Raw genomic sequence first — 13,856 nt, 5'->3', positions numbered from 1 at the left:
GCATGCCTGTTTAATAAGAGTCTTACAACAGCACAGTTTCCAAAGAAGGTAAAATTCTTCCACTGCATAAAGCTGGTGATAAGGCTGCCACTACAAACTATAGGCCAATCTGTATATCTGGAGTAATGGTGAAGGTACCAGAGAATTTAGTGAGAAATAGGATACAGAAATAGGTTGATAACAGCAGTATTCTCTGTGGTTATCAGCATGGGCTTGTTAAAGGGAAATCATGTTTTTACTAACTTATGTACTATAAGAAGGTAGCAAATGCCTTGGAAAAGGGAGATGCATATACAGTGGTATATAGGAAAACCTCACTTAACACAATCCATCAATTAATGCATGTAAGCAAAGTCGTTACAATACGTCGTATTGTAACGAAATTGTAGTCGTTACAACGAATACAATAAACAATAGGATTAATTATAATTCATCCATCAGTTAGTGTAAATTTGAAAAAAAAAATTACAGTATAAACTATATTATATTAGAGGATAAAATCATCAAAGTTAATAAAAAATCAATTGCTTACATTTTTATTGAATGTCTAAACATTTGATTAAGCTACTTTAAAAAAAAAAAATGAAGTAAAGATGTTTAAATCATGCTTGACTTTTTCATTATGCCATAGCTGGCGATCACTTTATGAAGAATTCAGTGGACTTCAAAACTTCGTTACATATCAGGATCAGCATCAAACAAAATTTCATTAGCATGCATACTCAATGTGATTAAAAACTAGCTCAAGTCTTCTTCATATGCACGCTGTTCTTCTAGTTGAAGGCGATCATGCTTGCTTAATTGTTCTGAATGGAAATAAGCAAGTTTCTCACATCTTCGTTATCCAGTTCATTAAATCTAAGTTCTTTTCCAGTTGTGCTGATTTCTTCAATAATGTTAGATCATGGATTTTGTGCATGATAAAATAACATAGGCTTCAGTTTAAAGTCGCCCTCTGCACTGCCTCCTAATAAAAGTATAAGACAATCTTTAGGTGCTTTGTATCCTGGTTGAGATGCTTCAAGTTTTAGCTAGGAATGTTTTTGTTGGTATACGCTTCCAAAAGAGACCAATTTCATCGATGTTGAATATTTGCCAATCGTCATAATTATCCTCCTGAATTATGTTTTGCAGTTCTTCAGGAAACTTGGCCACAGAATCTTTATAAGCACTAGCAGATTCCCCAGTTATGTTATAAGGTCCAGTTTGATTTTTAAAGCGGTCAAATCATCCTAAGCTCGCAGTAAAGCTTTCACATTCCCCTTGAAATTTGGTCTCTTTCAATGAGGTAAAAATATTGAGAGCTTTAGCCTGAATATTCCCTGTACTAAGAGGTATTCTTTTTTGATTATTATTCTCAATCCAGAGTGATAGAAGACGCTCAATCTCAATCATTAAATGGCTTCTATTTTGGGCAATCTGCCTGCTTAAAGAGGCAGTAGCAACTTTTCTTGTTCTTTGTATTCTTTGCTCTTATGTAATAAAGTCCAAACTGTAGCATCACTGTATCCCAGGTCTCGTGTAATGTAAAATTTTGCATAATGTAAAAAAAAATTGTGTTAACTGATTAATCAGTCACTTAAAGCAAGAAATAGTATCATTTCACTCAATTGTGCTAATTGATTATCATGCATATCGAATTTGCGTTAAGTGAGGTTTTCCTGTACTTAGATTTTGAAAAGCTTTTGACAGACTGTGATAGACAAGCTGTTAAATAAACTGAAACAGATGGGATTGAATAACAGACTTCTCAGTTGGATCGGTGAATGGCTGTCAGAGAGGTATCAGAAAGTTGTTTATGGGGGTAAGGGATAATTTTCTTTACAGGGAATTATTCCGGGGTAAAGATATGCACAATACATCTCTATTACAGAGACCTAGCCTCTTCTTTGCCAAGACCGCACTGCGTGGCGAAGAGTCACATCCTTCCAGAGGTGCCCCCGTTTTCACAGAACAGTGTGGATCTAGACTGGAAAGTCGAAAAATATTCCAGAGGAAGGCAATGGCAAACCACCTCTGTACCTTGCCAAGAACGAGAAAGTATGATATGGTGCTGGATGGTAAGATCCCCCTGGGCCTGAAGGCATCCAACATGCAACTGCGGAAGAACAAAGGGCTCCCACAAGCAGAACTAGTTTTTATGATGTGTCCAGGTCAAACCAGGAAGGAAGCTTGGTCACGGATGTTGCTGGTTGGAAAAGGGAGGCTCCCTGTTTCACAAAAAAAGCACAGGATTGGAACGTGGAATGTTAGAAGTATGAACCAAGGTAAGCTGGAAATAATAATGATGGAAATGGAGCACAAGAAGCTGGATATATTGGGAATAAGTGAACTTAGATGGATAGGAATGAGCCATTTTCAGTCAGGGGACTATATGGTGTGTATTACTCAGGACATGAGACAAGTCGAAAAAATGGAGTATCTTTCTTACTCAGGAAAAAGATGGCTAGGTATGTATTGGGTTATAATCCAGTGAGTGACAGAATCATTTCTCTCAGAGTGAATGGACATCCAATGAATATGACCATCATTCAGGTTTATGTGCCTACAGAGGCATCAGAAGAAGACACTGAAGAATTTTATGGCAAGTTACAAGAAGTGATAGATGCAGCACCAAAGTGGGATTTACGGCTACTTATTGGAAATTGGAATGCAAAAGTGGGAGAGACTGAGGAACAAGGAATAACAGGTCGTTTTAGTTTAGGTATTCGTAACACTGCAGGGAAGAGATTAGTTGAGTTTTGTGCAGAGAATTCTTCGTTTGTTGCTAACATCTGCTTTAAATAGCACAAAAGAAGATTGTATACATGGATATCACCTGATGGACAACACAGAAATTAAATTGTATACTTGGACAAAGAAGATGGAGAAGTGCAATTCAGTCTGTCAAGACTTTTCCAGGTGCTGACTGTGGAACAGACCATCAGTTATTAGTGGCTACAATACATGTGAAGCTACGGAAGCAGAAAACAACACAAATGTCTATCAGATATAATCTTGGAAACATATGTTCTCTTCACACTCAATTTGTGTGAAGAGAACCAGATGAGCTATGGGAAGAGATTAAATATATAATTAAAACAGAAGCAAAGAAGAATATTCCAACAGTTTGTAAGAAGAAGTCCAAATGGCTGTCAGAAGATGCCATCAAAACTGCTCAGGAAAGGAGGAAAATGAAGACCACAGGAAATTTGCAGGAAGTACGGGATTTGAATGCAGAATTTCAATTACAAGCCAGAAGAGACAAGGAAAAATACTTTAACCAGGAATGCCAACAAATAGAAGACCAAAACAAGAAAGGAAAAACAAGAGATCTTTTCAAAAAGATCAGAGAACTAACAGGGAAGTTTAGTGCCAAGGTGACAGTATTGAAAAGTAAACAAAAAGGATATCTTACAGAAGCTGCAGACATCAAAGAAAGATGGAAAGAGTATACAGAAGCCCTTTACAGAAAGGACTCAAAAATTAATGAGAAATTTGAAGAGCAGGATTATACACAGGAGCCAGTACCACTGGAGAGTGAAGTGAGGTGGGCACTGCAACAGCTATCCAGTAAGAAAGCACCAGGAGGAGATGGAATACCCATTGAGCTGATCAAAGCCCTGGGAGAAGAGGCAGTTAAAATTTTAACAGTTCTATGTCACCGAATTTGGGAATGGAAAAAATCAGTTTATATACCTTTATTGAAGAAAGGCAATGCAAGAGAGTGCGAAAATTGCAGAACTATAGCACTGATTTCTCATGCAAGTAAAGTCTTACTTAAGATCATTCAGAAAAGACTGGAACCATTCATGAAGAGAGAAATGCCAGATGAACAGGCAGGATTTCGAAAAGGCAGAGGAACAAGAGATCAAATCGCCAATGTGAGATGGATAATAGAAAGAGCACAGGAATGTCTAGAGCAAGGCTTTTGACTCTGTAGATCATGTGAAACTGTGGAATGTGTTAAGAACAAGGGGAGTCCCAGAGCATTTCATTATCCTTCTGAGGAATCTTTATTATAAACAAGAAGCTACTGTCCGAACAGATCTTGGAGAAACTGAGTATTTCACAATAGGTAAAGGGGTGTGACAAGGATGTATTTTATCTCTGTACCTGTTTAACTTGTACAGCGAATACATTTTAAGAATGGCAGGGCTGGAGGAGTTTCCAGTTGGAATTAAAATTGGTGGAAAAAATATTAATAATTTGAGGTATGCAGATGATACCACCTTGCTAGCAGAATGCAAAGAAAATTTGAAGTAACTTATTATGAAAGTTAAAAAAGAAAGTGCTAAATATGGTCTTAAACTTAACCTCAAAAAGACAAACATTATGGCAACATGTGAACTTAATGATTTTGAAGTAGATTGGGAAAAAATGGAAGCAATTAACAATTTTGTTTTCCTAGGATCCCGAATTGATAAAGATGGTTATTGTACCGAAGAAGTTAGGAGAAGATTATTACTCGGAAAAAAAGCAATGACAAATTTAAGCAAGATCTTTAAAGATATTAGCCTCACAACAAAAATCAGAATTGTGAAAGCAATGGTATTCCCTGTGGTGCTGTATGGATGTGAAAGTTGGACCCTGAGAAAGAGTGAAAGAAGGAAGATAGATGCATTTGAATTATGGGTTTGGAGACGCTTGCTAATACCATGGACTGCAAAGCAAACCAATAAATCAGTGATAGACAGAATAAAGCCAGATTGCTCCCTTGAAGCTATTGTCATACTTCGGACATATTATGCGAGCAAATGACAGTCTGGAGAAGATGATGATGCTTGCTAAAGTTGATGGAAGCAGGAGAAGAGGAAGACCAAAAATTAGATGGGCGGATGGAGTTAAAGAAGCAACTGGAGTGCGCTTGGAGGTTCTGAAAGACATGGTCAGGGACAGATCGGAATGGAGAGTGAATGTTCGTGGAGTCGCCAGGAGTCGGAAACGACTCGATGGATCATAACAAGTATCCCAAAAGAGGAAGGTCACTAGTAATGTGGCAGGGGTTAGTTTGGGACCACTCATTCAATTTGTATAGTAATGATATTAGGATGGTTTTAGCTGGTGATATTCAGCTGTTTGTAGATGATGCAAAATTGGGGAGAGCAATTCAGAAGCAAGCAGATGTTATGACCTTACAGGAGGACTTGAATAGATTGCATGAATGGGCAGGTAAGTGGAACTATCAGTTCAATGATGCAAAGTGTAAGGTTTTCAAATTTGGTAAGCAATGATGGGATGCAAAGTATACACTTGGTGGGAAAACTTTAAAGGAGGTAGAGGAGATGAGAGATCTGGAGTGGTGGTGGAGGACAAAGGCCACATTCCACAAGTTGTGAAAATATCACATCGGATAATGGCAATGATGCAGAGGACCCTGACGTGCAGAAATAAAGAGGTTATGATGCCATTATATAAGGCTTTGATCAGGCCTTACATGGATTATTGTGCACACAGATTTGGTTACTGGGTTTTCATGGTGACGAGGATATGTAAGAAAAGTCCAGAGTAAATTCCAAAGGTGGGCAGTAGTCTTTGGAATGTGAAGTACGTGGACAGATTGAGAGAATATAAATTGCAAAGCCTATATATATATAGGAAGGGGGAGAGGATATGATTAAGACATATAAGCTAGTCAGGTGTTGTTATCATGGAAGAGATTTTTCACAGAATGGAAGAGGAGGTAAAACAAGAGGCCACTGCTGGAAACTGTATGAGGAGGACATCTGTGAGCAGAGAGTAAGGGATAGGTTCTTTGCATGGAATAGTGAGTGGAATGCATTGCCTGAGTGTGTCGTGAATGTAAACCAGTGTTTCTCAACCTTCTTTCATATGTGCCCCATTTTTTAATATTAGTTTTTGTGGTGTCCCCCCCCCCCACACCTTCCTCCCTTGCAATTCTTGTGTTGAGACACTGACAAAACACACAAAAGTTAGCAAAACAAACAAAAAAACAAGCAAACTAGGAATTAATCAAAATTTTTAAATATTCATACAAATTTAATACGTCATGAAATCTTTCAAAAATTGTATAGATCTGGCATGACTGCACAGACCATTGATTCGTATGGCCTTTTGAAAACATCACAGGAAGTCTCGAATGTTCTGGAAATTTCTCTGTGATATAAATAAGACTTGAAATGTCAAGATGGCAGTAACACTGCAACAACAGTGACCAACAGTGAGAAGTTGATGGTCAGCGTTATTTTACTCCTATTCACAACGACTGTAATATACAGTATAAAAACAATCTTTTCTAATTTAGAAAAATGGATAAATTTTTAATTGGACGTAAGTGGGCATCTGACGACTGAGGAGCATCGATGTCAACAAATTCAGGTTCACAGAATATTACTCCAAAAGTAAAATCAAGAAAGTATGCAGCAGAATATTTAGATTTCAGTTTTACAAAGGCTGAAGTAAATGATGAAGAAAGACCACTGTGTGTTATTTGTTCAAAAATTTTGGCAGCTGATAGCATGAAACTGAATAAACTTAAAAGACATTCGGAAATACTTCATAAGGAGTATGTTAACAAACCTTGAGAGGTCTTTGCCAAACTGAAATGTTTTGAGAAGCTAAAATATAGCATTAAAAATGCTCTGTCTGTAAATGAAAAAGCTTTACTAGTTTTTTACGAAGTTGCATATAAAATATCGAGATGCAAAAAGCCCCTATCGGAGAAGACCTAATTCTACCTGCAATTGATATTATGGAAACTATGCTTGGAGAAAGTTTTACTAAATAACTACAGTGCATACCTCTATCAAATGATACTGTTGCTCAGCAAATTGGTGATATATATCTATTATATAGTGAAACCTGTGGAGCATTCATAACTAAATATTCACACATGTACACAGTAATTAAATTTTAGAAGATAGAATTTCTGCTCTTGAACCAAAACCAAAAATATGGCTTCGATATGTTGATGACATCTTTGCAGTCTGGAGTCACAGAGTGACTCCAGACTGCAAAGAGCAAACTGCAAAGTTTCTGAACAAGAGCTATACTCGTTTCTAGATAAGATCAATAACCTTCATCCTTGCATCAAATTCACACTAGAAAAAGAATCATCACAAGGTATCTCCTTTCTTGATATTATTATTATTATTACATAACACCTCCAGGGAGTCCAAAGCCTCATCGAGGGAGGGCACTTCTACAACTCTTTGTCTCCACTACTCATTCCACCAACTACTTTCATCATCTACACCAATGCCATCTACCACCACCACTAGTATTTTATATATCGATGACCTACTTCAGCTTACCTCCAACCCAATAAACAGTTTTGCAGACAACAGCATATTGCGCCATCCCTTTCTTTTGATAAACCTTACTCCACACAACTCACCTCAACCTATAGAATAAACCACTACTGCCCTCAATTCAGGCCTCCAAGCCATCATCCAATGGGGTTCAGATAACCTAGTCAATTTCAATGCAAATAAAACCCAGTACTGTCTCATTTTGCATAAAAAGGGACCACTTTCTCCCAGTATTATTTTTGACAACACCCAACAGTGTTCTCCCCAGAAATTTTTACCGGCTGGGTAGAATGCAGCATTAGCCGGGAGTACATTAGAATCTGAATAATCAACATGAAGGTCTGACCATTCACTTGTAAGATGCTGATGAAGATTTTGAAAATGACTGGCAGGAGTGTCTTTCAATTCCATGATGGATAGTTTTCTGGCTTCTAAGACTGGTTCTATTTCAGATAAGTCAACATCTTACCTTTGCCATGATCTAGACAAGTTAGATAAATGCGGTAACATGCGGTAATGATGCTGAAAGCATCATTAGTGAAGATACGAAATTGTATGTTCTGATATATTTACTTAAACCTTCAGCTGTGATATCATTTCGTTCGGTGGCCTCTCTTTCCAATGCAGCTATAACACTCACCATGCATTCTCTTAGAGACTGTATTGCAAGTTTTTAAGCCTAGACTGTCAAGGGTTTCAATTACTTTGATAGTTATAGTCTCAGCTTTGCCATCCTGACCTCTTTTCTAAGTTGACAAACATATTTAATGTACACGATCGGCTGTTTTAAAACTGAAATGTCTGTAGTTTCATCACATAAATAATCTGCAGAATGTATATTTTTCAGTATTTCAGATCTAATTTCTGATGCTAAAATATCAATCAATGCTTGCATTATTCTTTCTGAGGTATAATGTGCATTTTTACCAACTTTAAGATGTTCTAAGTAGGAACAGCCCATAGCCTTGCAATGCTCAAACAATTTTTCAAATAATGTATGTGGTAACTCTTTTTTTGCTAACCAATACATAGATCTTAAAGCTCCCAGAAAAACATCTCTCTGCAAGTTATTCAAATTGAAATTGATTTTTCAATTTGCCATATTCCAGTTTCTTCTAATATACATTTTTCAATTATATCTGAACAAGAATCAGTGTGTAACTTGTTTTGTTCATGGTCAACCAAGCTTTCTTTTCGAAGTCTTGTGCATGGCATAGTTACCTAAGTCACTTCGTTGTTTGTGGGTTGTCTCTTTCTGTATTTCATACATGTGGAACACATCATTCCATTATCTTTCACCACTAACCAATGAAATTTTTTAAACCACTCACTGTTAATACTCGATAAGCAGTGTTTAGACACAACGTTTTATATTTGAAAGAGGCTCTGCAGAAATTGACGATTCTGTTGTTGGTTTGGTGTCTTTGCTACTATGCTTATCGGTTTCAATCTTTCTTAAAATAACTTAAGAGTGTGGTTTTCTGACTTGACTTTTTACTCATTATGGAGTAATTTAATAAATACAAAATATCACTGTTATTAAATTAATCAGAACAAATCACTGAATTGTGCACCGACAGTAATACCTGAGACATATAACATGCGTTATGTCACAATTTTACTATTTATAAGTATTAATTACTAGGAATGGGAATTGGTATCACTTGAAATTGATGTCATAGTCCTCGAGAGTTTCAAGAATTCCCCGAGATCACAACTATATTTGATGTGCAGGCCTATTTTCTTTTACAAAATAAAATATTAAATACTTGATTCACGATCTTTGGACAAAAACCATTATTAAGAAAAATAAATGTAGATTTTTAACATTGATTTTTGCCTTCGATTTGAATTCACTCAATTTTCACAATTTATTTCTTTCAAAATTATGTCTCTTTCATAAAAGATCTTCTTTGCAACCGATACTGTTGTATTCGAGATCCCGATTTTTGTCTTCTTCCGCGTACAGATTGGTGTGCATCAAAGTGAATATCCGAAGCTCTCGAGATTGGCTTGCAATGCAAGAAATTGAGCTGGTCTCAAGAGTATCGAGACTCTCCAGTTCGATTTCTCATCACTATTAATTAAAAAATGTCTTAAATTATTTTTCCATTCTTGCTCATTATTTAGCCATGTCAATTCATAACATTAATTAGCTGGGTGGTCAGTAAAATCAGCTGGGAGATTTGCCCATTCAAAAGTTCCTGGGGAGAACATAGCCCAAATTTCCAGACAATCTGAGATTTCTCTTCTTGGAATTACCCTGGCATAAACACATAACAACCATTGCATTTTCAGCTTCTAAAAAACTAGGATTTCTCTTTTGCTCAAGACGTTACTTGAGCAGATGAACTGTTAACCTCATAGAAATCACAAATCCACCCAACCATCGAATACTGCTCCCACATATGGGGATAGGATCCCAAAAGCTCCCTCAAAATGCTCGACTCAATACAGAGGAGTGCAATCAGACTTATTAATAACCCATCTCTTACCAACTTACTCCCTCCACTTTCGCACAGACGATCGGTCTCTGCACTATGTGTTTTCTACAAATATTTCCATGGAAAATGTTCATCCGAAATAGCATCAATAATTCCCCCACTTAGCACTAAGCTTGTTGGAACACATGCAGCTGCTGCTCAACATTCCTACACAGTGCACCTTGAAACCCACAGAACAAGTTTCTTCTCCTCCTTCATCCCTGCAACTGCTATACTATGGAGCAGTCTTTCCCTTAAGGATTATACAGTCATTCAAATCCAATGTGAGCAAGTACCTTCTTCCCAATCCATACACGGTACTAATATACTATAGGTTGATCTACCAACCTCTCGTGTATGGGCCCAATATTTAAAAAAAAAAAAAAAAAGACAAGCACAAACATCCGTGCCCATGGCAGAATTTGAACCTGCAGCCTTTTGGCTGAAGAGCGATGCTAACCACTTGGCCAAGTAAGCTGGCTAAATTGATATACACATCCAACGAAAACAAGATGGTTTTATCTCCACTGCTGTCTATCGAAAACTAACTTTTTCAGGTCGTTATATTCAAAATTCATCTGCTCATCATAAAAGCTTTGGTATCAGCGCACACAAATTTTGTTCCTCTGAAGTCTTTAAAACAAGAATTGGAAATTATTAAAGATACAGCCTTATTAAATGGATGCAACTCAAAAAATCAACAGCCATTTCCCTACACACCAATCCAGACAAGAAGAGGCCTGTAGAACTCTTATACCATATATCAAAGGTATCTCTGAATGTCTGCCAAAAATTGTGAAGAAATACAAACTTGCTGCTATAAACCAATCAACCAGATCTGCAACGCTACCTTCTCCAAAAAGACAACTCTCACCTATGATGTTATCTGGTGTATATGAAGTTCCATGTTCTTGTAAGATGTTACTACAACAGGAAGATCTATAAGTAAACACATCTCTGAATACCAGACCACATCTGTCTGATCAAACTGCACAAATCTGGCCTCACTCAACATGGAGTTGAAAACCCTAATCATAGATCCAATGGAAAAACACCAAGCTGCTACATAGATCCTTATATAAACATGAGCATTTATACAAAGAAAGTGCTGAAGCCTTACATCACAGACCCAATCTTAACCATAATGACTGTCTTGCTATCCCAAAGGTGTGGGAAATTATTATCCTCGATGGTATAAAATAAATTTATCAGATATATTTTAATTTAATTTTAATTTACAGCTGAATATTTTAGTCCTCAAACACGCTACTGTACGCATAGAGGGATTCAAATGTAGGCATGCATACTAACTGTTCCTTTGAATGTAATTCCTAGCATTGTTTGAATAAATGTGGTACATGTGTGAATTTTTAGTGGTGATATATATGAAGATATGCAGCAACAACTTTTGTCGAAGCTTTGTGGCCAATTATTCTCAATTCAGCTTGACAAGGCAACAATTTAATGTGTGCCATGTGATTTTATATTTATTAGTTAATATGAATTTATTTATTTGTCTTGTAACAGTTTTTTTTAGCATTTAATCAACTTTGTGATCTTTGTATTTATATTTTTCATGTTTAAGTCCTGAAGAAGCCAACAGTTCGATTTCAGGTGGTGAAACTATTGTAGTAGGTGTATTTTATAAAATTTAATGATTAATAAATTCCCATTTTACTGAGATATATATTTTTAAGCTCATTGTAATCCACAATTGCCAGCAAAATATATATTGGAATAACCTTTCTTTTCACTTTAAAAATGATGCAGTTATGAAGGTAGATACCATTTTATGTTTTCTAATGACTTGAGTGCTATATTTAAATGCATGATGTGTATTTCAAGTTTATTACCTGTTGAAGTGTTTGGAGACCAGATATTTTATATCCTACTGGGGGGGCCTCCACCCTCCCGTGATGCCTACGACATACCCCCCCCCCCCGAGTTCCGGACTGGTAGGCTGGTTCTCCTTGAATTCTGAAGACTCGAAAGGGGGGGGGGGTTTCACCCCCTGGTGCCTACGACACCCAATCCCCTGAGTTCCAGATTGGTAGGCCGGTTCTCCTTGAATTCTTATTACTCAAATTTTTAAGAATCGAAAGGGGGGGGTTCCTCCCCTTGGCACCCAACCCCTCCGAGTTCCAGGTAGGCCGGTTCTCCTTGAATTCTGATGACTCAAAAGGGGGGTTCCTCTCCACATCCCCAAGTTCCAGACTGGTAGGCCAGTACTCCTTGAATTCTGATGACACGAAAGGGGGGTTCCTTCCCCTGGCGCCCAACCTCCCCCAGAGTTCCGGACTGATAGGCCAGAATTCTCGAATTCTGATGACTTAAGGGGGTCCCCCCCCGGCGTCCAACCCCCTAGAGTTCCGGACTGATAGGCCGGTTCTCCTTGAATTCTGATGACTCGAATTTTGAAAATTCGAAAGGGGGGAGGGTACACCACCCCTCCCCCTGGTGCCTACGTGGGCAACCCCGAGTTCCAGACTGGTAGGCCGGTTCTCCTTGAATTCTGATGACACGAATTTTGAAGACTCGACACTCAGGGTAGCCCCTGAGTTTCAAAAAGTTTCAAATAATGTGACAAAAAGCGTGACACAAAAACGTTACAAAAACAGGCTTATCATTTTATATTATAGAGTAGATTCAGAAGACTGACTTTTATTCATTCTGTACTTTTGTTGATGGGTAACGCACATAATTTTTGTTATTAGCTTGTGAAGGGATGGCAATAGATAACTGAAAAAACAAATGTTGTTGGCCTTCAGGATAAAAGAGATCTAGAAAGGACAACCATCAGTTTTTCTCTTTTTTTTTTGATGTGTTAGATGTGCTGAAAGAAATTAACTATAATTCTGAATATCTTCTGAAAATGTTATGTAGTTGTAGAAAAAAAATAAAAATTTGAAAAAAATGATACAAGTGAAATCAACCTTGCTTCACTACAATTCTTCATTTCCATCACTTATATAACAGTAATATATGAAATTAAAATAAAAGGTAACGATGAAATGTGAAATTATTTATATTTTAAAAATAAATAATTATAGCTTACCAACATAGGAGGAGCTCTGAACATGTAACAAAAGGGATAGTACATTAAGTTCATGAATGTACAGGCATATATATCAGCATAATGACAGATCTGGTTTGCAAAAAATGTTTGTCTTGAGCCTATAAAAATAATTTCTTTCTTAGATTTTAGTGAAATATATATTTTTAAGTTCTTTGTAATCCACAATAAGCCAGCAAAATATATATTGAAATAAGCTTTCTTTTCACTTTAAAAATGGTGCAGTTATGAAGGTAGATACCAGTTTTCTATAGCAAAATTACTTTTAAGCTACAAATCAGTCTGAATAAATAAATATTATTTCTCTCCCCACCTTCATTTTACTTCCACGTCCATTATAATAGTGCACAGTTATAATTATGCACATAGGAGTTTCACATGAAATGCTATTAAGTAAACCAGAGCAAATGGGGATGGATATGAAGCAACTGATAACATGGGTAGTATATAGCATGGTAGAGTAGAGCCAACAAGCTGCAGGTTTGAATTTTGCCATGAACATGAATGTTTGTGCATGTCTTTAGGTGGGAGATGAATGTGTTGCTCAGTGTGAGACCAGTTCCTGGCTTACTGGAGGCCTGAGGTGGCTTGAAAAAGTTCCATGTTTGATTTCTAGAGCAGTATTTTCAGATTATGTAAATACACACACACACAGTTTATAGCTTGGTCGGTAACATTAATGCCTTTTAGTTAGAAAAAGCTGGGTGCAGAGAAACTGAAGGTAAGTTAGCCAGTCTCATACCAAAGTGGAAGGTTTTTTTTCCCCTCCATCTCATAAACAAGTCTAGCCAGAGAATACATGAAATTGGTAGACATAATACATTATGCACATAGGATTAACCAAGCTTAGGAAGAAGCTGAAAGCTGTGCCATGGCAAAAAACCCTGCAAGGAAGAGATGTTAGTAATGCATGTAGATGAAGTTATATTAAATTGTATACCAAAAGTATGGAGAGTTAATCATTTAGGAGTTATATGGATGAGTAATTTAATTAAGCATAACCTTCAGAAAAAGAAAATGCTGTGGAGGGTATATAAGGAGAAAGGTGAC

At 37.0% G+C, this 13,856-nt stretch overlaps 1 protein-coding gene across 7 annotated transcripts in view; it reads right to left on the bottom strand.

Annotated features, from left to right (window-relative positions):
* Nt5b (5' nucleotidase B) overlaps window positions 1–13,856 on the bottom strand; it is a 580,494-nt gene that overhangs the window by 12,927 nt on the left and 553,711 nt on the right. For all 7 annotated transcript variants that reach the window (XM_090391852.1, XM_090391851.1, XM_090391857.1 and 4 more), the window contains one exon: window positions 12,789–12,907. In XM_090391852.1, coding sequence (XP_090247978.1) covers window positions 12,789–12,907 — 119 coding nt within the window. The remainder of the gene's footprint in view (window positions 1–12,788; window positions 12,908–13,856) is intronic.

Source organism: Typopeltis vanoorti, chromosome 4, assembly GCF_054136105.1.
Source record: "Typopeltis vanoorti isolate ZY-2024b chromosome 4, IOZ_Tvanoo_1.0, whole genome shotgun sequence".
NCBI classification, from domain to species: Eukaryota; Metazoa; Arthropoda; class Arachnida; order Uropygi; family Thelyphonidae; genus Typopeltis; species Typopeltis vanoorti.
Note: the sequence above shows the minus strand (reverse complement) of the source record. Positions and strands in the feature narration are given on the sequence as shown.